Source organism: Daucus carota, chromosome 5 (genome assembly GCF_001625215.2).
Source record: "Daucus carota subsp. sativus chromosome 5, DH1 v3.0, whole genome shotgun sequence".
Classification (NCBI taxonomy): Eukaryota; Viridiplantae; Streptophyta; class Magnoliopsida; order Apiales; family Apiaceae; genus Daucus; species Daucus carota.
The window spans coordinates 44802805-44828522 of record NC_030385.2 but is presented as its reverse complement, the minus strand read 5'-3'; the positions used below and the strand labels follow the sequence as shown (position 1 = coordinate 44828522).

Here is a 25718-nt window from a genome sequence, read left to right as displayed (position 1 = left end):
GGAGGTAAAAAAATCAAACTCATTTTATATCCGTTTTTTAGATTAGATCATTCTTCATTGATTATTCTATGACATAGTGTGATTTGGTATTTATTTTTGTATGCTTCCCTCAGCTCATTTTTGTATATTATTCTAGGAGGTAATGGTTCCAGCTCGGTCTCCATACATTGTTAGAGGTAGTGGAATCCAACACATTCTCACTATTTTTCGGAGAGATAGTGGGACTAAGTCTCTATCCATCTTAGAGGTAGTGAAGTCCAACTCATATTATAACCGTTATTGTATCTTTTTGTGAATCTGGCTCATATTGATATTATTAGCAAAATCCATATTAATATTTAATTCAACATCTACCTTCACAAGATCGGGGAATCTACCTGATAAGGGTTAAACTCTATTGTCCAATGACATTACTTGAATATCGATCACCCCTAAAATTTCAAACTGATGTTTTAACTTTCAAAATTTGTTATTAGACTTATCCGTTGAAAGAAAATAAGTTGATATAGCTATAAAAAAAAAGAGATAAAGGAATCCAACTCATTTTGTATCCATTTTTGAGGTTTGCACATTCTTCATCGGTTTTCCTATGAAAATAGTGGGATTTGGTATTTGTTTTTGTATGCTTCCCTCTAGGAGTGAGCATCGGCAGGTTTGGACGGTTTGGAGGGTCTAAACCAAACCAAACCGAAATAATCGGTTTTTCAAAATCTCAATCCAAAACCAAACCATTATGTTTAAAATCCAAACCAAACCAATCCGTTTTAGCTCGGTTTGGTTTCGGTTTAAACCGTTTTTTAAATGTAAAACAAAGTTAGCAACAAAATTAAATTTTAACTTGAAAAATAAGGAATGAAAAATTCAATTTATATTTTCTATTTAATCATATTTAAAGAGGATACAACAATATATTAGCTTGATAAATAAAAAGAGACGGAAGAAAATAAAAAAAATGTTATTCGTATAATTTTATAAAAATATATATAAAAAGAATAAAATCATAATACATACATCAAAATTAATATCATAAAATAGAATAAATAATATTTTTAAAGAAAATCTTTACTAGGATACCTTTTATATGTTTAAGATTTTACATTTTTTTGTAGATTATAAATTTATTTTTAGTATTACATTATTAGCACATGTATATTAATGTTTAAATCTACACATTCGGTTCGGTTCGGATTTATCGATCGGTTTGGAGGTAAAAACCGAAACCAAACCGAAATAATTCGGTATTTAAAATTTGAAACCATAACCAAACCAAACCATTATTAAACCGTTAAATTCGGTTTGGACGGATTGGATCGGCCGGTTTCGGTCGGTTCGGAGAATTTTTGCTCACCCCTGCTTCCCTCAATCAAACTCATTTTTTTTTATCTCTTTCTTGAAAGTAATGCATCAAGATCATTGCCTATCCGTTTTTTGAAATAGTGGAATCCAACACATTCTATGTACTCTAGGTGGTAGTGGGATCCAACTCGTCTCTATTTGTTTTTGAGGTAGTGGAATCCAACACATTTTTTATATTTTTCTAGGAGGTAGTGGGATCCAACTTAGTCTCTATCCGCCCGTCTCTATCTATTTCTAAAGATAGTGGAATCCAGTACATTCTATGTATCTTTTTAGACGGTATTGGGATCCAGCTCAGTCTCTATCCTTTTAGAAGTAGTGAAATCCAGCTCATTTTGTAACCGTTTTTGTATTTTTATATGGATTTGGCTCATTTTATTCTAAATAAATAGGGATAGAAGGGAGATGATCATTTCTATTATTCTATAACTTGTCAATGGCTCAACAAGAACAAGTTGATGTTTCACTAAACCTGTCAAAGCACATTCTTTTAAACTATGGCAAAGATTCAAACCTTGTCTTCTCTCCAATTTCCATACAAGTTATTCTTGGCTTGGTTGCAGCTGGTTCGAGTGGCCAAACCCTTGATCAACTTCTCTCTTTTCTTAATGCCAGAACTATAGATGAGCTTAACTATCTTTATTCAAGTATCGTCGATCGGGTTTTCGCCAAAGATTCCTCCTCCAGTGGTCCTTGTTTGTCCTTAGCCAATGGTGTTTGGCTTCAGAAGTCACTCACTCTCAAGCCTTCTTTCAAAGAGGTTGTTGAAACTGTGTACAAAGCCGCATGTCGTCAGGTTGATTTTGAAAGCAAGGTGAGGGCCACTTCATACAGTATTTTTTATATACTCCCTCCGTCCCTTTTTACTTGTCCCTTTTGAAAAAATAACGCATCTTAAGAAAATGTTAGGTGGATATCTTGTTTTCATACATATCCCTAATAAATGTAATGAATTAGATAGAGTTGTGTATATATATATGCTAGTCAAACATTGGAAGTTGTTACATTTTGAAAAAACATACAAAAAGTTGCTTTGAAAAGAGAAGTGGACAAGTAATTTGGGACAAAAAAAAATTTCAAAAGGGACATGTAAAAAGGGACGGAGGGAGTATTTTTTTTTTTGACAATGCAGGCTTATATGCGTTACAAATGTTCTAATACTTTTCGGATGAGTCGAACCCGGGCCCGGGACAACCTTTGTAAAGTGTTATTTATACGCGGCAGTGGTGATGAATTTCAGGCATTTTGAATCAGGGAAATCAATATTTGGGTATTATGCGCTAAAATTCAATTGAAGAGAACAATGTGTTGAACTGAGAATTTCAGAGAACTATAAAATTAGTTTTTCCCATTTTGGACAAATTTTTCTGCAGTAAGATAGATTTACTTTAGTACTATATATGCAGCATTTCAGAATTCTACTTGGTTTGGAATTGTATTAAGCTACACAATCTATACGAAATTCTGCATACCTCTGTTTCCTGTCTTTGTTTTTTTTGCTAATAACATACTCTTGTTTCAATTTATGATAAATACATACTATTTTTTAAGGTCATATGTGGTTCGTCATTATATTTGTCATATGAATGTAGGTGATGTGATTTAATTTTTCCGCTCTTTTCAGGAGGAAGACGCAAGAAATGTAGTGAATTCCTGGGCCGAAAAGGAGACTAAGGGCCTTATCAAAGAGATTCTTCCTTCAGGATCAGTTGACAGCTCAACTAAGCTTGTTTTTGCCAACGCCCTCTATTTTAAAGGAGCATGGAGTTGCGAGTTTGATGCATCCAGGACAAAAGACAATGAGTTCCACCTCCTCGATGGCAGCTCAATTCAGGTCCCCTTCATGACCAGCAACAAGAAAAAGCAATTGATCAGGGTTTTCAACGGTTTCAAAGTGTTGGGGCTTCCTTATAAACAAGGTGACAAACGCCAATTTTCAATGTACATCTTTCTTCCGGATGCAAAAGATGGGTTGCCCAGATTAGTAGAGAAATTTGGTTCCGTACCTGGATTCCTGGAGCGCCATATTCCATATCAGGAAGTAGAAGTTGGCGCCTTCCACGTTCCAAAATTTAAGTTCTCATTTGAGTTTGAAGCATCTGATGTTTTAAAGGAACTAGGCCTGGTCTTGCCCTTTACCAGGAATGATGGCCTTACCGAGATGGCGGATTCTCCTGTGGGTCCAAAGCTCTGTGTTTCTCGCATATTTCATAAATCCTTCATTGAAGTTGATGAACAAGGCACTGAAGCTGCTGCTGCATCTGTTTCTAAAGTTCGATTATGTCTAATAGCTTATATTGACTTTGTCGCAGACCACCCATTCTTGTTCGTCATCAGAGAAAACAATACCGGAAGTGTGCAATTTATTGGACAGGTGCTTAATCCTACTTGAACACATGATTTTCGCAGATTCTTGAGCCTTTAGTGTGAGTATGCAACTTTTTTCATCAGAAGCATTGTTATTGTTTTAAGTTTATCATATATTTATCATCTGAATTTTGAGATTTGAATTATGTTCTATTTATCAAAGTGTCTATGTCATGATTTGGGTTGATTGTCCCTGGATTTAAATCTAAATACATGTTTTTTTTTCATATTTTTTCATTGTTGTGTGTATTCAAAAATAATTTAAATATAATATATAGATATTGACATTTTTTTGCATGTGAAGTTCTGCTGCAGAACCCTAGCTAAGGGTTATTTAGGTAGGGTTCTATGGTTATCACTCTGATGGTTCTCTTCTGAACATAACCCATATATATATATTTTTCTAAATTTTATGATATCTCTTTCAGGTTAATTATAATATGCATGAAATATTATAATTAATGATATTGATGTGAATATGATGGGATTCGATTTTTTTTGTTAAATCAAAATAAATATAAAAAATAAGTTTGTAATTGTCAAATTCTAAAATTTTAGTTTTTGAAGAGCCTATAATCAATTTATAATTCTTAAAAATAATTATAATGGATCAAAACATAATTAAATTAATTAATAATTTATAAACAAAATTTAACTAAACGTAGCTAATTCGAGTTTCGATAATCCAATTCTTTAATCTAATTGAAATGGATATCGGACTAGATCGAAATCAAAATGAAATTTTGTTGATCTGGAAAATAAGATATTCGGTTTGATTGTTACTAATCTGACGATCCCATGCTCATAGATAGGAGTGTACACGGGTTGTCCAAACCGTTTAACCTGACCCAAACCGATCTTATTTTCAGTCGAATCAAACCGAAAATTTTAAACCGTTACTTAATTGGGTTGAATCGGCTCCAACCCGACTTTAATGTGTTGGGTATGGTTTTAGATTTTACTGGGCCGACCCAACCCAACCCGAGGGTATTTCAATAAAAATATATAATATATACTTTATATAATAAGGTTAGTTTTTGTTGTGTTTTTTGCATGCTCATACTTATCAATTTAGTAGTTGAGTGAGTGACTAGTACCTGATGATATACATGTTCTGATAATATATAACCATTTGTTTTTCTACTTTTATTCTAATGTAACATGAACAAAGATTAAGTTGGAAGTTAGTGTTCTCATCAACCATAATAAACATTTTGGTCACATCAGTACAGAAAAATACAAGTAATATCAGAATTTCCTATGCTGTAAAAATAAGAATTACAAAGAGGGACCACAATCCCTCCACATGCACAGCTATTAATCTGTATTGTTTTACCTCCACCAAATTCTAAACATTTTTTTGACTCTGTTTGTTTCTTTTTTTTATATCGTAGAGTTTTTATTTTCAGAATTTAATAGTTAGTAACCCGTACAAACCAGTCCAACCCAACCCAACCCGTTATACGACAAATTGGGTTGGGTTAAAAAATTATTTTAATGGGTTGGGTTCGAAAATTGGCAAACCAAATTTAATGGGTTGGATCGATAAAAAGTTTAAACCGGCCCAACCCGACCCGCGTACACCCCAACTCATAGACAGAGGCGTAGCTATGGCCATGATATAGGGGTCACTTGAACCCATAAAAATTTTAATTTTATGTATATAATTATTATTATAATAAATTTTGAACCCTTATTAAAAATTGGGTTGACCCCTCTGTATAAACAAAAAATAAAGCAGTAAAGACTAAAGTAACAAAACCCACTCCCCTCTACTTTTCACCTACCACTTTACAATATTCACCCACCCACTAAAGCACAAAACAAGAATGGATAAGTTTGTAACAAGAAGCAGAGCTCCCGTTGAAGAACAAGAAGTTGAATTGGGCAACCTTCCTGCAGATCCCGGGTTGCGAATTCCAATTTCAGATTATCATCCCAATCTCAAAGATAAGGTAAGAAGAGCTTATTTACAGAAAGGAGCATGTCAACCATCTCATAATTTTAAGAAACGTAAAATTGAGAATTTGTTACGACGTTTCAATCTTAATTGGTTCAATGAATATAAATTGTGGTTGGAGTATAGTGTAGAAAAAGAAGCTGCGTTTTGCCTGTATTGTTATCTTTTTAAGTCTGATAATAAACAAAGTGGGGATGCTTTTGTTAAAGAGGGTTTTGATGCTTGGAACAAAAAAGAGAGATTAGATTTGCACGTAGGAGGTCCTAACAGTGGACATAATCAAGCCCGGAGAAAATGTGAAGATTTGATGAAACAAAATCAGCATATAGATGTGACATTAAATAGGCATTCAGAGCAGATTAAAAATGAATATCGAATTCGTTTGGGTGCTTCAGTTGATTGTCTCCGTTTTCTTTTAAGACAAGGTATTGCTTTACGTGGTCATGATGAATCTGATGGATCAATAAATCAAGGAAATTTTCTTGAAATATTAAAATTTCTGGCTGCACATAATAAGGAAATTGATGGAGTTGTTGGGAAAAATGCTCCTGGCAATCTTAAGATATCGTCTCCAGACATTCAACATGACATTGTCAATGCTTCTGCGGTAGAAACTCTTAATTATATTATTCATGATTTAGGAGATGATTTGTTTGCTATTTTGATTGATGAATCACGTGATATATCAGTGAAAGAACAAATGATTGTTATCTTGAGGTATGTTGATAAAAGAGGTCATGTAATTGAGAGATTTATTGGTATTGCACATGTTCCCAATACAAATGCTGCGTCACTTAAAGTATGCATTGATTCATTGTTTGCCAAGCATGGATTGAGTATATCCAGGATAAGGGGACAAGGCTACGATGGGGCGAGTAACATGAGGGGGGAGTTTAATGGCTTAAAAAGTTTAATTATGAGAGAAAATGAATCAGCTCATTACATCCATTGTTTTGCTCACCAACTCCAACTCACATTAGTTGCTATTGCTAAAAATAATGTTCATGTTGGGAGCCTCTTTAACATGATTGCAAATTTAGTGAATGTTGTTGGAGCTTCTTGTAAGCGTCGAGATATACTTCGAGATCGTCAAGCTATTCATATATATGAAGCATTAGCAATTGGAGAACTTGCAAGTGGACATGGATTAAATCAGGAAACAACTCTGAAAAGAGCCGGAGATACACGATGGGGCTCACATTATGGTACACTTCTATCTCTTATTAATATGTTTGAATCTGTTATTGATGTTCTTGATACTATTGTTGATGATGGCCCGAGTTCTGAACAAAGAGCTGAAGCCTCTGCTTTGTTGGAGTTTGTACAATCTTTTGATTTTGTTTATAGTTTGCACTTAATGAAGAATGTTTTGGGCATTACAAATGAATTATCGATTTCGTTGCAAAGAAAAGACCAGGATATTGTGAATGCAATGAAATTAGTGAAATTATCAAAGTTAAGGATACAAATGCTAAGGGATGATGGCTGGGATGATTTATTAGCAGAAGTTTCTATGTTCTGTGAGAAATTTAATATCATTTGCCCAAACATGGAAGATAATTTTCAAATGAAAGGACGTTCTCGACGTAAAGTGCACCAGGTTACAAATATACATTATTATAAGGTGGAATTCTTTTATGGTGTTTTGGATATGCAACTTCAAGAGCTCAACACTCGTTTTAATGAATCTAACATGGAACTACTGCTTTGTATGTCCTGTTTGAGTCCAAATGATGCATTTGCTGCTTTTGACAAGAAAAAATTAATTCGGCTGGCTCAATTTTATCCAAACGACTTCTCCTCAGTAGAGCTTATGATGTTGGGAAACCAGTTGGGTACTTATATTTTTGATATGCGGTCTGACAATGAATTTTTAATTTTAAATGGGATCGCTGTTCTTGCAGAAAAGTTAGTTCAAACAAAGAAGGACATGGTATATCCTTTGATCTACTTACTTATAAAATTGGCACTGATATTACCAGTTTCTACTGCAAGTGTTGAAAGAGCATTCTCTGCAATGAAGATTGTGAAAAGTAGGCTAAGGAATCGGATGGGAGATCAGCTGCTGAATGATAGTCTCGTTACATATATTGAAAAAGCAGTGTTCGATGGTGTGCTAAATGAATCAATTATCCAGCGGTTTCAGCATATGAAAAATCGTCGAGGACAACTATGAAACTGTAAGTACATATGATTAGTTACTTCTTTGTAAAAATATGTTAAAACATTCAATTGATTCAAAGAATGATCTTGTGGAGCAAATTTTGACCCCTTCTTTTTCGCAATTTAAACTATATGGCCCACATAAATAAGCTCTTGGGCCTTGCAAAGTGCAAACATTCCTCCTCTATCAGTAGCATTGTTTTCTCTTGTCTCTGTCTCTGTCGTTGATGTTCTCCGGCCGGGTAACGCTTTTCTCCGTAAAATTGGCAGATTAATAAATATGAAAATACTATCATGTACGAGTAAGGGAACCACAGGTAGGGCTGTAAAATGATCCGGGTGATCCCGGGTACCCCTCTGCTCAAGTACCGGATCATATTATTTTTAGCTTGTCCAGATTTGGGTCCGGGATCGTTTTATTCGGATCTAAACCGATCCCGGGTATTTGAGATTCGGATCTGAACCGGATATGATCCAGTATCGTATTTTCTATTTTTTAACCGGGTAGTTTATGATCCATCGAATATGAGCCGGATATGATCCACTAACACTAAGTATCATTATTATTTCATTTGTTCAAATAACTATCATTAGTCTAAGTAAACATAATATTATAAAGTATAATAATTTTAAATTAAAACTTATAGTTATATATTGATATATATCATTTATTAAATATATATGAAGATAATAAGTATGATCACATTAAATAAATCATATTTTATGAAGATATAAACTTAAATAAGATATTAAAATTTTATAAAATGATAACTATTTACTTGCAAATATGATGGTGTTAAAATATAATATGTATATGAGTTTGAATCGAATATGAACCGCGGATCATATTCGGTTATTCGGGTAGGATCATATTATGAAAAGTTATATGAGCCCGAATCTGAGCGGGTATAGGTGTGCTCGTATCCGGGATCATATATTATACGGGCTTAATTTTTCCGCCAGATTTGGATCGTTTTCAAAACGAATATGAGACATGTATCATATTTTCGAGCCGGATATGAGCCGAGACACCGGATAGTCCGTATCGATTTACAGCCCTAACCACAGGGGTCTGGATATTAGAGCCCTAACCTCGAAAAAATAATATATATTTTATTTAGTTCTCCTCTGAATTATAAATATCACAGAAAAGAATTTATTTTGTAAAAAAATAGTAAAACATATTTAACAAAAATAAAATAAAAAATAATGATTTTACAAATAAAAACAAATATTATAAAATTAAATCTAAACTTAAATAATTTAACCACAAAAAAGAAGAACACTTAATTTAGAGAGAGTCTGATTGATAAATACACGTACACTTTGATAAATCATAAGCACAATCATAGTTTTTTTTAGAGCTTATTGCACTTTGTAGCCCCACACTTTGGCTGATTAGCAAATCAGACCCCACACTTTGAAACATGACAGTTTGTAACCCTAAGTTTCATTTAGCTTTCAGTTTGTAACTCTGGCTCACACATCCGTTAAAAACAGTTACCTCTCAAACAGTTAAAGTTAACGGCTGTTTTTAACGGATGCGTGGGCTAGGGTTATAAACCGAAAGCTAAATAAAACTTAGAGTTACAAAATGTCACATTTCAAAATGTAGGATCTGATTTGCTAATCAGCCAAAATATGGGGTTACAAAGTACAATAAACTTTTTTTTATCTCAATATACAATCATGTAGAAAATTAAAATGAGAGGTGGAATCCTCTGTAAATTAAGTTAATTTTCACGGTCAACCACAATCTGGAAGTCAGATTTATCAAATCAGACGTGCAAAGCCGAATCTAATATCTTAGCAACCAAGTCTAGCACAACTCAACCGTGTCTCCAAACGCGTGGCGCTGTCTTATTTTATGTTTAACTGCAACACACACAACACATACAAACTTGTGACCCATTTTCTTGAAACCCCAGTTGCCAATCTTCCCTAAACTCCCCCAAAAAATGGACTTAAGACAATCAATCAAGAACCAAACTGATGTCTCCCTCACACTTGCAAAACACATACTACTAAACAACAATAACAGCCACTCAAACACTGTCTTCTCCCCTCTTTCTGTTCATGTAGTTCTTGGTCTGATCACAGCTGGATCATCTGCACAGACCCAAAAGCAGCTTCTGTCTTTTCTTAAAGCTGGGTCAAGTGATGATCTTAATTCTTTGTCTGGGCAGTTGGTTGATCTTGTGTTTGCTGATGGGTCTGGGTCTGGTGGGCCTTGTGTGAGTTTTGCTAATGGGGTCTGGATTGATGAGTCTCTTGCTCTTAAGCCCTTGTTTAAACAGGTGGTGGAAGGGGTGTATAAGGCTGCTTCTCTTCATGTTGATTTTCAGACCAAGGTTGGTTGGGTTTTTTTTTTAATACTAATTTTTCGATTTTATTTGTGTTTGCAATCATGTTTATTTATGTTGCTTGTTTGTGTTGGTTTTGATGGTGTTAGATATTTAGATTTGTATGAATTGGATGATGCTGATATTTCTAATTTTTGGTAGTTGCTGTATCTTGTTTCGAGTATAGATGGGAGGGGGACTGGGGGAGATCTGATTCTTGAACTCTTATAGCACTAGGATGCTTTTGCCCACATCTCGGATACTTCTTAATTTTCAATTAGTACATTTGAGAAATGCGTGAAAAAGTTGTAATTGAAGAGAGGTTGCTTTGTGGAAATAGAAATTACATGATTGGCTGATTATTCTGACTCCTATGAGGGATAAACAGACTTCAGTCTTCAGATATGCTAACAATTGCTCGGGAAAAATTATTAAACATCAGCCTATCACGCCTAATGATCATGTTTTGTTTTCCAGTTTTTCGATATTCAATTTAGGGATATAATATAACTAGTCAGAATGATGGAGTAAACCCAAGGTTTAATTAGATGCATTATGAGGTAGGAATGATACTGCTATATGCGTGAAGAAGTGATAATGCTGTTTACCTGATGAGATTAATGGCAACCCCTCGAAAAATATTTATTATGATATGCTGACTTGTAATAGAATTGGTTTTTATATCAAAAGTTAACTGTTGAGTGGTTGTCGACCAAGTCACACGTCGTAAGCAGTCAAACAATTCCATTAGTATGGGCTCTTTTGGGAAGAGCCCAAAAACAAATCCGTGCATTGCGGGCTGCAGTTGTGTGATGTGGGAGACCCTCCAGAACTGCGTCCGCCTTAGGCCTTATTGCTTCTGAATATGAGATGTTGCATCACTGAATACAGATTTCTGTACAAAGGAATTAGATGTTCTTAAATTTTACTCTTTTACTGAAAAATTGAACAATTTCTACATTCATGTACCAATGTTTGTTTTTGTATTGTTTGCACCTTAACATTAATCGTCTCCCTTAAGTAAACAGAAGTTAATCAATTGACCCCGTGAATAAGGATTATTTAACTTATACTGTATGTAACTAACCAATATGATCCTTTGTGTGTTTGTCCCTGCTTCTTTGTAGTTTGTGTCTGTGGTTCTTTTCTTCTTTTGCAATTATAGTACTACTTAGTTTACGACGCGAAAGCTACTTGATTATTCTTTTATGAAATTATTTTCTAGGGCTCTTATGGAAAATGTTATGGAGTCTGTTCTTGATTGTTATCTTTGTAGGGTAATGTTGTATGCTAGCCATTTATGTTATCCTTTAGTTGTTACTTGTTACTTTTTAATTTGTCTTATAATAAAATTATTGTTATATGACACCACAAATGGACCCCAAATTACTTTCCGTTATTCATAGATAAATGTGGAGGGCCTATTCTTTACATGATGGTGCTGTGATGTAGCTACTTTCTCTACATATGCACTCTATTTGCAATCTCTTGTCTGCTTTTAATATTTATTAATAACATAGTAATAACCGTCTATAATCAGGAATCAATAATAATGGACATAAAATGACTAGTTCGATGTACAAGTTATGCTTATGTGAATCTTTCTTTGTCAAATACAATTATGCTTAAAGAGTTCCTTAAGGTCATTATTTGAATAATTTGCATTTGGTTCTAGTTGATTCTCCCCAAGATCCTCTGTTTTTGGTCCTCTATGTTTGTATCATTGTATTAATGTTCCTATGGTGTATAGGTCGTACTGTTTATTTTAACTATGTGTATATATCTGCATACAGGCTACTGAAGTGACCAATTCAGTGAACTCGTGGGCTGAAAAGAAGACCAATGGCCTTATCAAAGAGATTCTTCCTTCTGGATCAGTTGACAGCTCAACTAGGCTTGTTTTTGCCAACGCCCTCTATTTTAAAGGAGCATGGACTGACAAGTTTGATGCATCCACTACTAAAGAGGATGAGTTTCACCTCCTCGATGGTAGCTCAATTCAAGTTCCCTTCATGACCAGCAAGAAAAAGCAATTGATCAGCGCATTTGATGGTTTCAAAGTGTTGGGGCTTCCTTATAAACAAGGAGGTGACAAACGCCAATTTTCCATGTACTTCTTTCTTCCAGATGCAAAAGATGGGTTGCCGAAATTAGTGGAGGAAGTTGGTTCAGTAGCTGGATTCCTCGAGCGCCATATTCCATACCAGAAAGTAGAAGTTGGCGACTTCCGCATTCCCAAATTCAAAATCTCATTTGGCTTCGAAGCATCGGAAGTCTTAAAGGAACTAGGGCTGGTTTTGCCCTTCTCCGGTGACGGTCTTACCGAGATGGTGGATTCTCCTATGGGTCAAAAGCTGTATGTTTCAAGCATATTCCACAAATCCTTCATCGAAGTCAACGAAGAAGGCACAGAAGCTGCTGCTGCATCAGCTGGTGTCATAAAACTGAGGTCTTTACAAATGTTCGATAAGATCGACTTTGTTGCAGACCGCCCATTTCTCTTCCTTATCAGAGAAGACATGACCGGAGTTGTGCAGTTCATCGGACAAGTCCATAATCCTCTCGCTACCTAGACATGCCGCGTTGTAAACCTTTCTCGGAGTCTCATAATAATACCTGATCAACTGCTGACATTACATTTAGCCCTCTTGATGAACTTTACAGCCTTGCCAGTTATGTTTTCCTGTACCTGTCAATTCTCAACACTCTTGAGTTAGTTCAAAAGCAGCAGCTAGGATCCAGCAATAAGTCTGTTTGATACTGTATGTTTAACTACCTACCATTTGGAGTCCACATGTATTGCTTTATCTTATTCTTGTTTTTTTTAATATAAAGTTTATCTTACAGGTTCTATTATCTATGATCTATAGTAAATTAGGAGTATTATATACTGTGACTACTAATTCTAGGTGATTAGTCTATTTTTGTGATCAGAGTATTGACTTATTTAGGAGGGTAATAATTTAATTAAGAAAAAGTTATTTGTTTAAGGCTTTAAGCCACCTACTCTGTACCAAGTTTAAAATCTCAACATCTGTCCTTTGTCTTCAATATTTAGCGTCACTTCTCAGTCCTCACTCCTTCCGGAAAATAAAAATAATGCCTCGTGGCTCATTCGTATTTTTAAGAATAGCTTTTGGAATTTGGATGATTTCCTCATATAATGAAATTCTGTTTACCAAATTTCATACACAAATTTCTGTGTACCAAATTTTAAAAATTTGACTCATGATTTTATTTGAAATAATTATAAATTTTATTTTCAAAAATACGGTAGAATTATTTATGCAATCTCTGCAACTCTTATGATCTAAATTTCAATTATTTATGCAATCTCTGCAACTCTTATGATCTAAATTTCAACTGATTTCAACCAACGTTGAAGCCTCATATGCAGTTTTGACGATATTTTTGAGAATATAAACATTTTTATAAATTTCTCTATTTTAACCGAGTCAAGTTAAAACAATATTAGGATTTAACTAGTGTGGGTCCATGGGTACAGGCTAAGCGTTAAATTTGATCTATTTAACTTGTTTTGATTGATGGAGATTTTGTATATGCAGGGATTCAGGGATTCATCATTATTAATAAATATTTCCTCTGTCCCGACCAATTTTTCACATTTCAAAAATTACCGAAAATAGTCAATGAGTCTCACCACTTTTCCATTTTTCCTCCATTTTCACACTAATTTTACTCCAGTATTTCCCTTTTATACATTAAAAATTAATGAGTTCCACCACTTTTCTTTCTCGTTTCCACTACTGTATCCATATTCCTTAACTTTCGTGCCCGAACCAAACGTAAGGAATTGGCTGGGATGGAGGGACTAGTAGTCTACTAATATAAGTTAAATGAATGAAATTTGACACTTAGCATGTGCCCATGGGCACACAAAAGAAAAACTGTCGGCAATTTAGTGGAAAAAAAGTAGTCCAAGTGGGCGAAGTGACGAGACTAACTAATATTTAATGTATAAAGTGGATGTACAGTGTGTAAAATGATGAGACAAATTAATATTTAATATATGAAGTAGGCGTAATGAAAGAAAGTAATGAATATAATTAAATTTTTATATTATAAAATCTTACTTCTTTTGAAATATATAAAATTGATGGGACGTTTAACAAAAAAAAGTATACAAAATGAGTGGGGCGGAGACCTGCACCCATAAAATTAAATTCATGACAATAAAAATAGGGAATCGATAAATAAACTCCCAACTTTACTATTTAAGCTCCAATTTAATTTTTTTATTTATCAAAATCTCATTATTACCACTAATATGAATGAAAAATGTGAAGAATGCATGGGTAAATATAATATTTGGAATTGACAGTTTTATGTGATATCGTCGATTTCTTCATACATTCGGTTACACATAAATCTAAATATTCATTCCTGAACAGATACGTTAAATCTTGAAACTTTCGCCTCTTGAAAAATATTTAACACCAATATCATGATATAGTACAAAGATATGCAAAGATGAAAATGTAGGACCCAGCTAGCCAGCCCAGAGTATTAAAGATGCAAATACGAACAACCAACTTAACGTAATCAATAACATATCTTTGAATTATTTCTCTTCTCCATCTCGGAGTTCTGCTTGCTCCACCACTACAAATCTTATATTTACAAATACTCATGTATGATTAAGATTAAATTATGATACATGGTACTTGTCATTAATTATTTTATAATATCTAAATATCTTAATACCTCAGTGGTCCCACTAGATTTTTTTCATCTTTCCTTCCCAAATCGACTATATCTTGGTGGATTATAGATAGATTTCATAAATTTAAAATCTCTTCTCATGGTAATTAATTTATAATTTTTATTGATTGTAACGGGAATAAAAATGAAGTTATGGACGAAAACAGTTACTAGAAGACCCGAATTTGACAGCCGCAAGACACAATAGGCGAGAGAGAGATTGCGAGAGAGATTGAGAGAGAAAGAGAGAACGCGTACGACTCTTTAAATACTCATACTAGTTGTGCTTGTTCCAGTAACTGAGTTGAGAGTACACAACCCAAAAAAGAGATTAAGATAATATTATTAAACGCGAAAAACACAAGCTTGTAAGAAATTAAAAACATGGACAACAAGGCGAATCACCACCCTCATGAGCATGAGCATCAGCATCAACACCCTCACCCTCCGGCCAATCATCAGCCTCCTCCGGTGATTATTCCGCCCCTTGGTGCTGCCAGAGGACCCTCTTTTCCTCCCAATGAACAACTCATCCAGCTCAACTACTGCATCCACTCTAACCCCTCCTGGCGTCAGTCTCTCCCTCTCTCTCTCTCTCTCTCCCTCTCTCTCCCTCCCTCCCTCTCTCCCTCTCTCTCTCTCTCCCTCCCTTTCTCCCTCTATCTCTCTCCCCCTCTCTCTCTTTAATCTCTCTCTCTTGCACATACATATATAATTCACCAAGAAAGGTCTATTTCTTGTAAAGTTTCTTTTAAAAATTGCAACTTTATTCTCACCTGACTAAAGTTTTGTTCTTTTTGTGGAAGCCTTCATTTTTTTACATGTGTGTATATATATGTTTAAGAATAATTCGTTGATTCTCCGAAGATCTTTAATCTTTCGCCAAAGAAAAAGATCAATTTTTTTGTATTGATTGATCAATTTTTTGTGTTCTATGTGCTTTATAAGGAATCAAGGGTTTTTCCATTGATTTGTATTGGGTGTTGTAAATTTTGGTCTTGGATTGAATATCTTGTTGATTTGCCTTTGCCCCGCATTACATGATTCAGTGTTGTTTAGTGTTTATATCATCTGAATTGTGCATTTCAATGTTTTGCAGCTCAAACTGTTTTACTAGGATTCCAGCACTACATTGTAATGCTCGGAAGTGCTGTCATGATTGCCACCATTCTTGTCCCTCGAATGGGTGGAAGTCCAGTTAGTATTACTAATACTGATCGTATCTTTATTTGATAGTCGGTGCATGATTTAATTCCATTTCTGCTTCATTTGTACATTCATTAGGGTGATAAGGCCAGAGTGATCCAGTCATTGCTGTTTATGTCTGGTATCAATACACTTCTCCAGACCTTGATTGGGACAAGACTTCCTACAGTGATGGGGCCGTCATTTGCTTATGTGATTTCAGCATTGGGCATCATCAACGATTTTTCTGATAGTAACTTCTCAAGCGAGCACCAGGTGCGCAAAACTTTTTATTGAACTGAAATATAGATGAAGTTTAGAATTACGTGGGAAATTATTTTATTATATACTTGATGATAGCGCAGGTATGCTTAACCTACTTTCCAATAATATGTGAAGTCTTTTGGGCTGTTGGATTACTGGATTACACATTTCTTGATTATTTTCTCAAGAAACCGTCAATAATTGGTCTGATTCGTGCTACATCCAGGGCCCTCTGCATTAAAGATATTTAAATAGATTTGGAATATTCAAATAATACTAAATTAGACATTTCGTGATTATTTTCTCAAGAAATCGTCAATGATATATTCGACCAGTGCTACATCCCGAGGCTTCTGCATTAAAGATATTCAAATCGATTTAGGATGACCCGGAAAGCCTCTTAATAAAAAAGAGAAGGGCATGGCTGCGCATACCGAGACCTTTTCGAGACTCTGCTGATGCAGGAGCCTTTTGTTCCGAAAACTTGGGATGATAAACCAAACAAACGACTTTCTAGAAAGTGCAACTTTATAAATAAAGGGGATACACCCTTAATTGGAAAACCCCTAATTCTATAGAGTATATTTTTATCAGATAGTATGGCCGACTCTCATGAATGCAGCCCTTTTTCATAGTCTTGCTAAAATGCTCATAATCAACATTGAATGCCTGGTGATCCAACTAGCTGCTAATGGTGACAAGATCAATGCATTGACTCCCAGCTCTAGTTGTGTCTCCTGCATATCCCTTTGTCAACATCTACGTACTGTTGTCTACTCCTCTAGGTGGTGCGCTATAGATTTTAAATGTCTGTTTTATGCACTGCAGTATATTGTTGTCTGTCAATGTTCTTTGTAGATTTCAACTTATCTCATTAGCTCCTGCTCAGAATCAGATTCTCACTGCTCGTTCATTATCTATCTTGACCTTCAGATGTCCTTTACATTTCGCATCTTTATAGTCTATAACTTTTAAATTTCTATATTATGCAATGCAGTATATGGTTGACTGTCAATGTAATTTGTAGATCCCAACTTATATCTTGTTAGATCCTGCCCAGATTCTCATCAGTAGCTTATTATCTATCATAACCCTTTAAGATTTTCTCTACATTTGGAATCTCTTTATGGTTTTCCCCTTTACAGAATCTTTGGATATGCCATTTAAATGTACTACAGCAATCTCACAAGGGACTTTTTCTTTGTTTAACTTTTTAAGATCTTTTATGTTTTATTTACATATCTTGGAGAACCAAGCAATATTTCTTAAAGCATCTTTGTTAAATTTTGTCCTAATGACCTTCATATGGGTGCATGTAGAGATTTATTCATTGCATGAGATCAATTCAAGGAGCTCTCATTGTGTCATCCTTCATCAACATTATACTTGGATATGGTCAGGTCTGGGCCAAACTTACAAGGTACTGTAACTGCTTTGTGCATCAGCATATATTTGTGTAATCATTTATTTAGGAGTTTTGTTGCCATTTGCATAATTATTTTAACTTTCCGTGCAGGCTCTTCAGTCCTGTTGTAATTGTGCCAGTCGTTTGTGTGGTTGGTCTTGGCTTATTTGGAAGAGGATTCCCACAGGTATGCTTTCCTTGTAGAGCATTAAAAGTCCAACGCCCACATCAGCATACATAATTTTGATTCTCCTTGTATTTCTCTTGCAGCTTGCAAATTGTGTTGAGATTGGCCTCCCCATGCTAATTTTATTGGTGGTGTGCCAACAAGTAATATTTTCTTCAAATGTTCCTGTTTTATAAATTTCTTAAACTATTTAATATGACTTTAAAAGAATATATAATCAAAACATGTTCCTTTTTTGCAGTATTTGAAGGGTATTCACCCGAAGGCACATTCTGTACTAGAGAGGTTTGCTCTGCTTTTATGCATTGCCTTCGTCTGGGTTTTTGCTGTTATCCTAACTGTGTCTGGAGCTTACAATACTGTGGGGCAGCAAACAAAGCTGAGTTGCCGTACTGATCGCTCGGGCCTTTTGTCATCTGCTCCTTGGTAACCTTCATATGGTCACATATTTATCTATAAGGCTCCTTTGGAAGAGTTATTTTTTCAGGCATTCTAAAATTCTTGCTATTATGTTAGGATCCGGATTCCACATCCATTCCAGTGGGGTGTACCCATATTTAGAGCCGGTCATGTCTTTGGAATGATGGGAGCTGCCCTTGTTGCTTCAGCAGAGGTTGGTTGCTGTCACAATTTGATTCTGTGTGATGTGATTTTTTTTATAGGCAAAGTTTATTATTTTTGCATTAATCTTGTATGGTGGAGGCTTAAAGAGGTCTTCTTTTTTCTTTTTAAGTACAAGAAACTAAATGAGTAGATCACTATCAATTTGACTCGAAACATTCCATATTTAATGTTAAAGTTTCATTATAATAACCTGTACAATCTGAACATGATGAATTCTAACCAACTATTCTGTTCTGTGGGAGGAAAGATGTGAATGTGGCTGGCTGAAATCTAAACCTTGAATTTTTTTCAGTGTTTTTTTTTTTTTTTGGCTTTTCTAATTATTTTAAGCTGCTTCAGTGGATATTGGATTGCCCTCCTTTGAGATTTTTCATTAACTTAGATCTTTCTAAGATGCGTCCAGCATATTTTTCTTGTTGAGATGCATGCAATCATAGCAATAATTCTTTTCATAAAGTTAGTATTTAACATTTCTTGCAGTCAACTGGGACAATTTATGCAGCAGCGCGGCTTGCTGGTGCCACAGCTCCTCCTACATATGTGCTTACTCGAAGCATTGGTCTTCAGGTATACTCAGGCCAGCAGAACCTTTGTTTTTCCTTTTATCTGCTGCCTGCTTATTAATGGTGTGTTTCTGATCATGTTTGCTTTGCGAATATAGGGCATTGGACAGCTGCTCGAAGGGTTATTTGGTTCTGTTGTTGGCACTACTGCATCTGTGTAAGGAATTGATGTTAATATATTTGTTATATTTATCCTAGTTGTTAAACTTTACCCTCTTTACTGCATAGTGCATTCGTTCACTGATTTGTAGCTTTAGGTTTTTATAATTGCAATCCAGTGTAGATTTTACCGGTGAAACTTGATGCATACATGATACAGCTTTACTTTTGTGTTCAAGTCATTAGTTACTATATGTGTCTTGCTAGTTTATCTGATCAGCAATATTCAAAGGGCGCGTGAGATTCTGTGCCTTGTTTCCGTTAAAGGTCAATGAGATTCGACGGCATTGTTTGAATCAAATCATATTAATTGATATGATAGTCATTGACGTTTAGGTAATTTACATTTAGCATTTTTTGCATAATTACTGAAGTGGTAGTTTTTGGCTAGTTTGGAGACCAAAAGTTTGTTTTACCCTACGAGCATGAATGGTTTTATTGCATGAACCAAAATCTGCATAGATACCATATCAGCTTCATTTTAACAGATATCTCTTACTTACATATTTTAACAACCCTGCAGTGAGAATGTTGGGCTTCTTGGATTAACTCATGTTGGAAGCAGAAGAGTAGTGCAGATATCCACCGTTTTCATGATCTTCTTCTCTATATTTGGTGTGTTTTCTGTCTTATATTTGTCTTGAACTCTTTCCTTTCATTTCGACAAATGTTGATTAGAAAGTCCAAATTTGCAGGAAAGTTTGGGGCTTTCTTTGCATCGATACCATTACCGATATTTGCGGCTATATACTGTGTCTTATATGGTATCGTTGGTGAGTGTTTCTGCCATCACTGCTATTTTACTCCAATAACGTACTTAATTGGGAATTAATATGCATTATCTTGTTTATACAGCTGCTATTGGGGTTTCATTCATACAATTCGCAAACAATAATTCAATGCGAAACATCTATATACTGGGTCTCTCTCTGTTCCTTGGAATATCTATTCCACAGTATTTTATGTCGAACACCGATCCAGCTGGCCATGGACCTATTAAAACTGATGGTGGATGGGTAAGATAAAAATATTCGTACTTCCTGTTATTTAGCTTCGAATTCTCCTAGGACTTCCCATAGGATTCTGTGAAAGGAAATATCTAAATTAGCTGCTACTTGAAGATTGACCATTAGTTTAACTTATGCGAGTTTCTTTACTCCATCTTAACCTGATTCTTGTTCACAACATATGACAAACAAGAGAGTTTCCCTAGCGATTAGCAACATGATTGCATATTAAGATCAATCGTCATCGCATATTAAGATCAATTGCCATTGCATATTAATCAATTTTCTGAAGGGGATGATACTATGACTATTAAATAATGTTAGATTACATGATAGGGGAATAGGGGTTATCGTAGTTAGTTACCCAGCCCTGGTGTTGTGAGTTGTGACTAATTCTAATTCTATTATCTATATTAAATGCTTGATGTGACATTGATCTTTAGAAGCCGCTTCATTTTGTATCTACTGATCATCAAGTAGTTGTATATGGTATTGCTAAAGCATGCTAACGCCGTTTTTGCTTCTTTTTTTTTTTATTAATTTTGATTTCAGTTCAACAATATATTCAATGCAATCTTCTCTTCACCTCCTACGGTGGCTATGATAGTTGCTACCCTTCTCGACAATACACTTGAGGCGTGGAATACACACGAAGACAGAGGTATTCCGTGGTGGGTTCCATTCCAGCACAAGAGGGGAGATAGCAGAAACGAGGAGTTCTACAGCTACCCAATGGCTATCAGGTTCAAAGATTACATTCCTTCCAGATTCCGGTGAAGTATAGTACTCAGCACAAACTGTACATCAGAAGATACAAAATCAGAACTGTTCTCTTTTTCCTTCTTAATTTTCAAGCGAGGAGCAGTCTTCGCTTATTTTACTTAGGGTTCATCTGCTTAGCTAATGGCTGGCGCATAATGTAACATTCTTGGATTCAAATCTGGGGTTTTTTCGTGGAATGCCATCTTTTTCCTTATATATTTTATTGATTTGTTACATTCTTGTTTCCCTTTTGGTGCTTGTTTCAGTTGAATCATCCATAGAGTTGTCAACACACTCAAGAGCATGTAGTCATTGTAATTGCATTTTATGGTTGTCTGGTTGAACCAGAAGTAAATACCATATACTTTTCATTTCCATCACTTGGAATATGAAGAGAATCAAAGCACAATTGAGGTAGGTTTCATACATTAAAATCATTGATATTCGGTCTAAGTATTTAAATTTCTGTAACCTCAAAAGATGCCGAGTTGGAATTTCCTTCTAACTAAGGATTCAAAAGATACTTGGTTGGAATCCTGTTTTAACTAAAGATTCTTGTGATTTCGGAGAATTTATTGAATTGAGTCATGTTCTATCTAAGGATTTTTTGTGATTTAGGAGAATCTAGTTATAAAAAAACCAGAAGCTAAATGTTCAAATTTCTCCAATCGTTACTTTCCGAACCTTTTCAGAATCTCCCAAATTATGTGACCCAGTTGAAGAAAATATAAACACATGTACAAGAAGATCACAATCTTTGCCTAACCATAAAGTTGCAGAAGGTTTTGCAGCCCAAAAGAGAAACATCATGTCCGATCACCATTTGACTAGTTGCTTAATTTGCAGCCTGATAAAACAAAATAGCCACTTTTCTATTATTCTTTTCACTTCTCCAAATTGATCATTACACCCCCAACTGTAATCCATCTTTTAATTATCACTAAATTAATGTACTAAATAAAGTTGTGGAATTGTCTAACTTGCCACTGCAGAGAAATTGATAGGAAAGAACAGGGAATCATTTAGCACACTACTATTCATGTGTGTCGGTCGATCTTTAGTACTGTTAAAGTATCTCTGGAATACCCTGCACACAAATTTTAAATTTAAAATTTAATGAAATTTAGTTAAGATCTCTTAAAGTTGATGCAGAATTTTTGGAATTTAAATACAAACAGAATTTTCTACATATATAAAATATTCTATCAAATTTACCAGATCCATAACTTTTATAAAATTAAAAAAAAAAAATCATCAAACGTTGAAGACTATAGATTTTAATAAATTTTTAAATAATATGCCACCAAATTTTTAATGAGTAATCTAAAATAATAATTGAATCCATCATATTTTTAAGGTTAGTTAAATTTCTTATTGAATATTCTAAAATTTAATTAAAATTAAATATACTTAAATCACATTAATCAAAAGATCATCAAAAATCCGAAATAAATACACTCATCCCCATACAACTATATATCATTTTCTATATAGTATCCATATTTCAGTTACTCGACTTACTAGTGAATGGAATGGAGGGAGAATGGAATGAATTTTGTATTATAAAATGGTGTTATCAAAGAAAATGTAAATAATTTTCATTCCTTCCATCATTCCAATCTTACTATTTTAACTATAACTTGAACCCACATGTTTTGTAAGGAATGCTCATTCTTTTTCTTTTTGGGTGTTGGAAGGAATTTTTTTTTCTACATCATGTTTCTTCACAATCTTCCTCACTAGAAATTTAACTACATTCATAGTTTGTCACTATTATTTCATACTTTCTTCTTTCTTCTTAAAATTTCTGTATAATTTTTTCATTCCATTCTCCCCTCATTCCATTCCATGAAGTGAACACAGCCTAAGTTTATGATCATGATCAAGCTTTTGTTGATATGATTTTCAAATATATTAAATATTATTTGTATGTATATAATTCAACCTTTTTTAATATATAGTTGAATTGATTCTGATCTTTTAACTGGATTCAAATATATTAAACTAATTTTAAGTTTAAAAGTGAAAGTTCAGTCGATAGTTAGGACTTGTAGCTTTAAAAATATAAAATTTAGATAATATTTATTTAATTAAATATAAATATTCTTGTACAGGACGTAGTCCATTAATCCTCCGTTGATCGGATGACTGGGCAGAGTTAGGAATTAAATATCGGGTGTTTGGAGTGTGGTCGTGGACAAATATTTTTTTTTAGTTTGATGGAATATTATATCTAGCCAATATTATGATTGACATATAAAATTTAAAAAGATAATCATCAAACGTTGAAGACTATAGACTAAAATTGAGACAATAAAAATATGTCAATCTAACCAATATTTATTAACATGTGTCTGAAAAATCCCTTTAACAATCTCTACTCTAAATTACTATCATCCAACTGTTTGATACATGCGTGGGTACTGTACATTTCAGGTGGAATGAACTGTAAACGTGATGCCTTGTCTGTAAGTTTTTGAAAGCACATCTTCTATCAAAGAACCTAACATTATGCTCCGTTAATTATAATTTGCGACATCGACATATATGCATGGCTTCCTTATAATAACAAACTAACCACCTTGCTGTTAGGCACAAGACCTAACGTTAGGTTTGACCGAAACTTCTTTTTAAGGACTTGTAATTACATGCCTTTTCCTGTTATCTTCTCATAATTCCCCTTAATTAACTAATTATCAGCGTTGCAAATTTAAATAATGGTGACATAAACATGAAAACGAGTGGTCAAAGTCGTGTAGACCTTGTTATTCTCTTTTATAGTCCATGATCATGCCACATTCAGGTTCCATGTTAAGAGAAGCTAATTCTTACTGAAACTCATGTTTAGCATAAAGATTAATATAAAATAATTTTTAGCTTTTATCTTTAAAATTTAGTATATATATAATAAAAATTTATTATGTATAGCCTCTTTATCATTATCTAATAGAATAGTCTGATATTTCCCGGATGTGATCTTAAACAAAATGTATCGAGTATGTTGATTTAATTTGATATATTTCAGCTCTTTGTTTTATTTTCTGTTTTCAGGCGTTGTAAGGATAATATTTTCCCCACCCTCTTAACTATTTTATATTGGGGGCGGTTACATGTACACAATTGTACAGGAAAGGTAGGTGTACACCATCAGTGACTTGAATTTACTAATGGTGTGCATTAAATGAAGTACATCAGTGACATGATCTTCCGAACGCATGAAAAAAATATTAAATAGCTACGATAGTGACTTCAAGTCACTAATCAGTGACTGGAAGTCACCGATGTTGAGCGAAAAACCTAAAATGTCGGTATTATCCCTCTCACCTTCAGTGACATGAAATCACTGATGTTGCATTTAATTTACATCAGCCAACAATGTACCAACACCCCAACTACCTAGTAAAAATTCATAAATAAGGTCACTGATGAAATGAAATCGTTATATTAGCTCCCAAGACTAGAGCGGTGGAAAAAATTTTAAGTAAAAAACATCAGTGATTTCAAGTCACTGTTATAGTTCTGGGGATATCCCTGACCTTAAGTCACTGATAAAAATGTTACAGTAGCTCCCCAAAACTAGAGGGCTGGAAAAAATTCTAAGTCAAAAACATCAGTGACTTGAAGTCACTAATATAATTCTGGGGATATTCATAACCTTAAGTCACTGATGAAATCGTTAAAGAAGCTTCCCAAAACTAGAGGGCTGGAAATTTTAAGTAAAGAACATTAGTGAGCTGAAGTCACTAATGCGTAATTTTGGAAAAAATATTCTAAGTAAAGAAAATCAGTAACTTCAAGTCACTGTTGTAATTTTGGAGATTAATTTAGAGGTTTGGAAAGAATCTCAAATAACAAATAAGCGACACGGGAAAAAAAAATTCCAAGTAAATACTAGTGACTTCAAGTTACTGACATGATTTTAAGTAAAACTTAAAAAAAAATGTTGATTCTTGTTTAGCATTTGATTAACATAAGGTATAGGAGCTTCGTTATATCTATAATTAACGAAAAAAATTAAGTCCGTAATTTTTTAAGAACAATAATAAAATGAAAAGGATGGAATTTTGCACAAGTTCAACACAACACATATTATCTTTTCAAATTAAATGATTATTTTGCTTGACATAAAAACTCATCACTTATAACTAATAATATAATTTATATTTTTTATTATCATCCAGACATATTTTTGAAAAATAATTTTACCTACGAATAACCAAAATACAAGTCAAACCACTAGTTGACTATTTAAATATCAAACAAAAAAAATTATTTTTTTCTAAAACTTTTTAATTACCATCAAAATATATAAATTTTGACATCCGTACGGTTGGATCATCGAGATATATTTTTAAAAAATTGAAACGACAATACATGATAAAATACTACTTACATATACAAGTCAAACCACTAGTGACTGTTAAGATTTCAAACGTAAAATAGTTATTTTATTCTGAAACTTTTTTAATATCATCAAAATATATAGACTTTGACATCCGTACGGTTGGATCGTCGAGAAATATTTTCAAAAAAAATAGAAACACAAATACATGATAAATGTCACGTTACAAGTACAAGTCAAACCACAAGTTGACTGCTAAACTCTCCATTCAAATAAAATTATTTTTTTTGAAACTTTTTAAATATCATCA

General features: G+C 34.0%; 4 protein-coding genes across 4 annotated transcripts; all 4 read left to right on the top strand.

Moving 5' to 3' along the window:
- The first annotated feature begins 1762 nt into the window (after positions 1-1762).
- On the top strand, positions 1763-3950 carry LOC108221980 (serpin-ZX). The gene is made up of 2 exons (XM_017395852.2): positions 1763-2170; positions 2981-3950. Exons 1-2 carry the CDS (start codon positions 1793-1795, stop codon positions 3746-3748), a joined length of 1146 nt encoding a protein of 381 aa, XP_017251341.2. The 5' UTR covers positions 1763-1792; the 3' UTR covers positions 3749-3950.
- A 1578-nt stretch (positions 3951-5528) lies between these two features.
- On the top strand, positions 5529-8966 carry LOC108222997 (uncharacterized). Its single transcript, XM_017397021.2, has one exon. The coding sequence runs from the start codon at positions 5553-5555 to the stop codon at positions 7857-7859; it is 2307 nt and encodes a 768-aa protein (XP_017252510.2). The 5' UTR covers positions 5529-5552; the 3' UTR covers positions 7860-8966.
- A 710-nt stretch (positions 8967-9676) lies between these two features.
- Positions 9677-13044, top strand: LOC108222999 (serpin-ZX). Its single transcript, XM_017397023.2, has 2 exons — positions 9677-10197; positions 11982-13044. Exons 1-2 carry the CDS (start codon positions 9805-9807, stop codon positions 12759-12761), a joined length of 1173 nt encoding a protein of 390 aa, XP_017252512.1. The 5' UTR covers positions 9677-9804; the 3' UTR covers positions 12762-13044.
- A 2069-nt stretch (positions 13045-15113) lies between these two features.
- LOC108222998 (nucleobase-ascorbate transporter 3) lies at positions 15114-21302 on the top strand. Its single transcript, XM_017397022.2, has 14 exons — positions 15114-15481; positions 16010-16107; positions 16195-16371; positions 17679-17779; positions 17876-17951; positions 18035-18094; positions 18193-18377; positions 18468-18564; positions 19056-19142; positions 19237-19295; positions 19821-19912; positions 19993-20070; positions 20153-20313; positions 20857-21302. The coding sequence occupies exons 1-14, from the start codon at positions 15295-15297 to the stop codon at positions 21079-21081; spliced, it is 1683 nt and encodes a 560-aa protein (XP_017252511.1). The 5' UTR covers positions 15114-15294; the 3' UTR covers positions 21082-21302.
- Positions 21303-25718: the final 4416 nt, after the last annotated feature.

What these genes read in the sequence shown, in the direction of transcription:
- LOC108221980 (XM_017395852.2), top strand. Translation starts at nt 1,793, where the DNA reads ATGGCTCAACAAGAACAAGTTGATGTTTCACTAAACCTGTCAAAGCAC. An exon ending in AGGTTGATTTTGAAAGCAAG is followed by an intron (nt 2,171 to 2,980) that starts GTGAGGGCCACT and finishes CGCTCTTTTCAG; the next exon opens with GAGGAAGACGCAAGAAATGT.
- LOC108222997 (XM_017397021.2), top strand. Translation starts at nt 5,553, where the DNA reads ATGGATAAGTTTGTAACAAGAAGCAGAGCTCCCGTTGAAGAACAAGAA.
- LOC108222999 (XM_017397023.2), top strand. Translation starts at nt 9,805, where the DNA reads ATGGACTTAAGACAATCAATCAAGAACCAAACTGATGTCTCCCTCACA. An exon ending in ATGTTGATTTTCAGACCAAG is followed by an intron (nt 10,198 to 11,981) that starts GTTGGTTGGGTT and finishes ATCTGCATACAG; the next exon opens with GCTACTGAAGTGACCAATTC.
- LOC108222998 (XM_017397022.2), top strand. Translation starts at nt 15,295, where the DNA reads ATGGACAACAAGGCGAATCACCACCCTCATGAGCATGAGCATCAGCAT. An exon ending in CTTTTGTCATCTGCTCCTTG is followed by an intron (nt 18,378 to 18,467) that starts GTAACCTTCATA and finishes CTATTATGTTAG; the next exon opens with GATCCGGATTCCACATCCAT. An exon ending in CCCTTGTTGCTTCAGCAGAG is followed by an intron (nt 18,565 to 19,055) that starts GTTGGTTGCTGT and finishes CATTTCTTGCAG; the next exon opens with TCAACTGGGACAATTTATGC.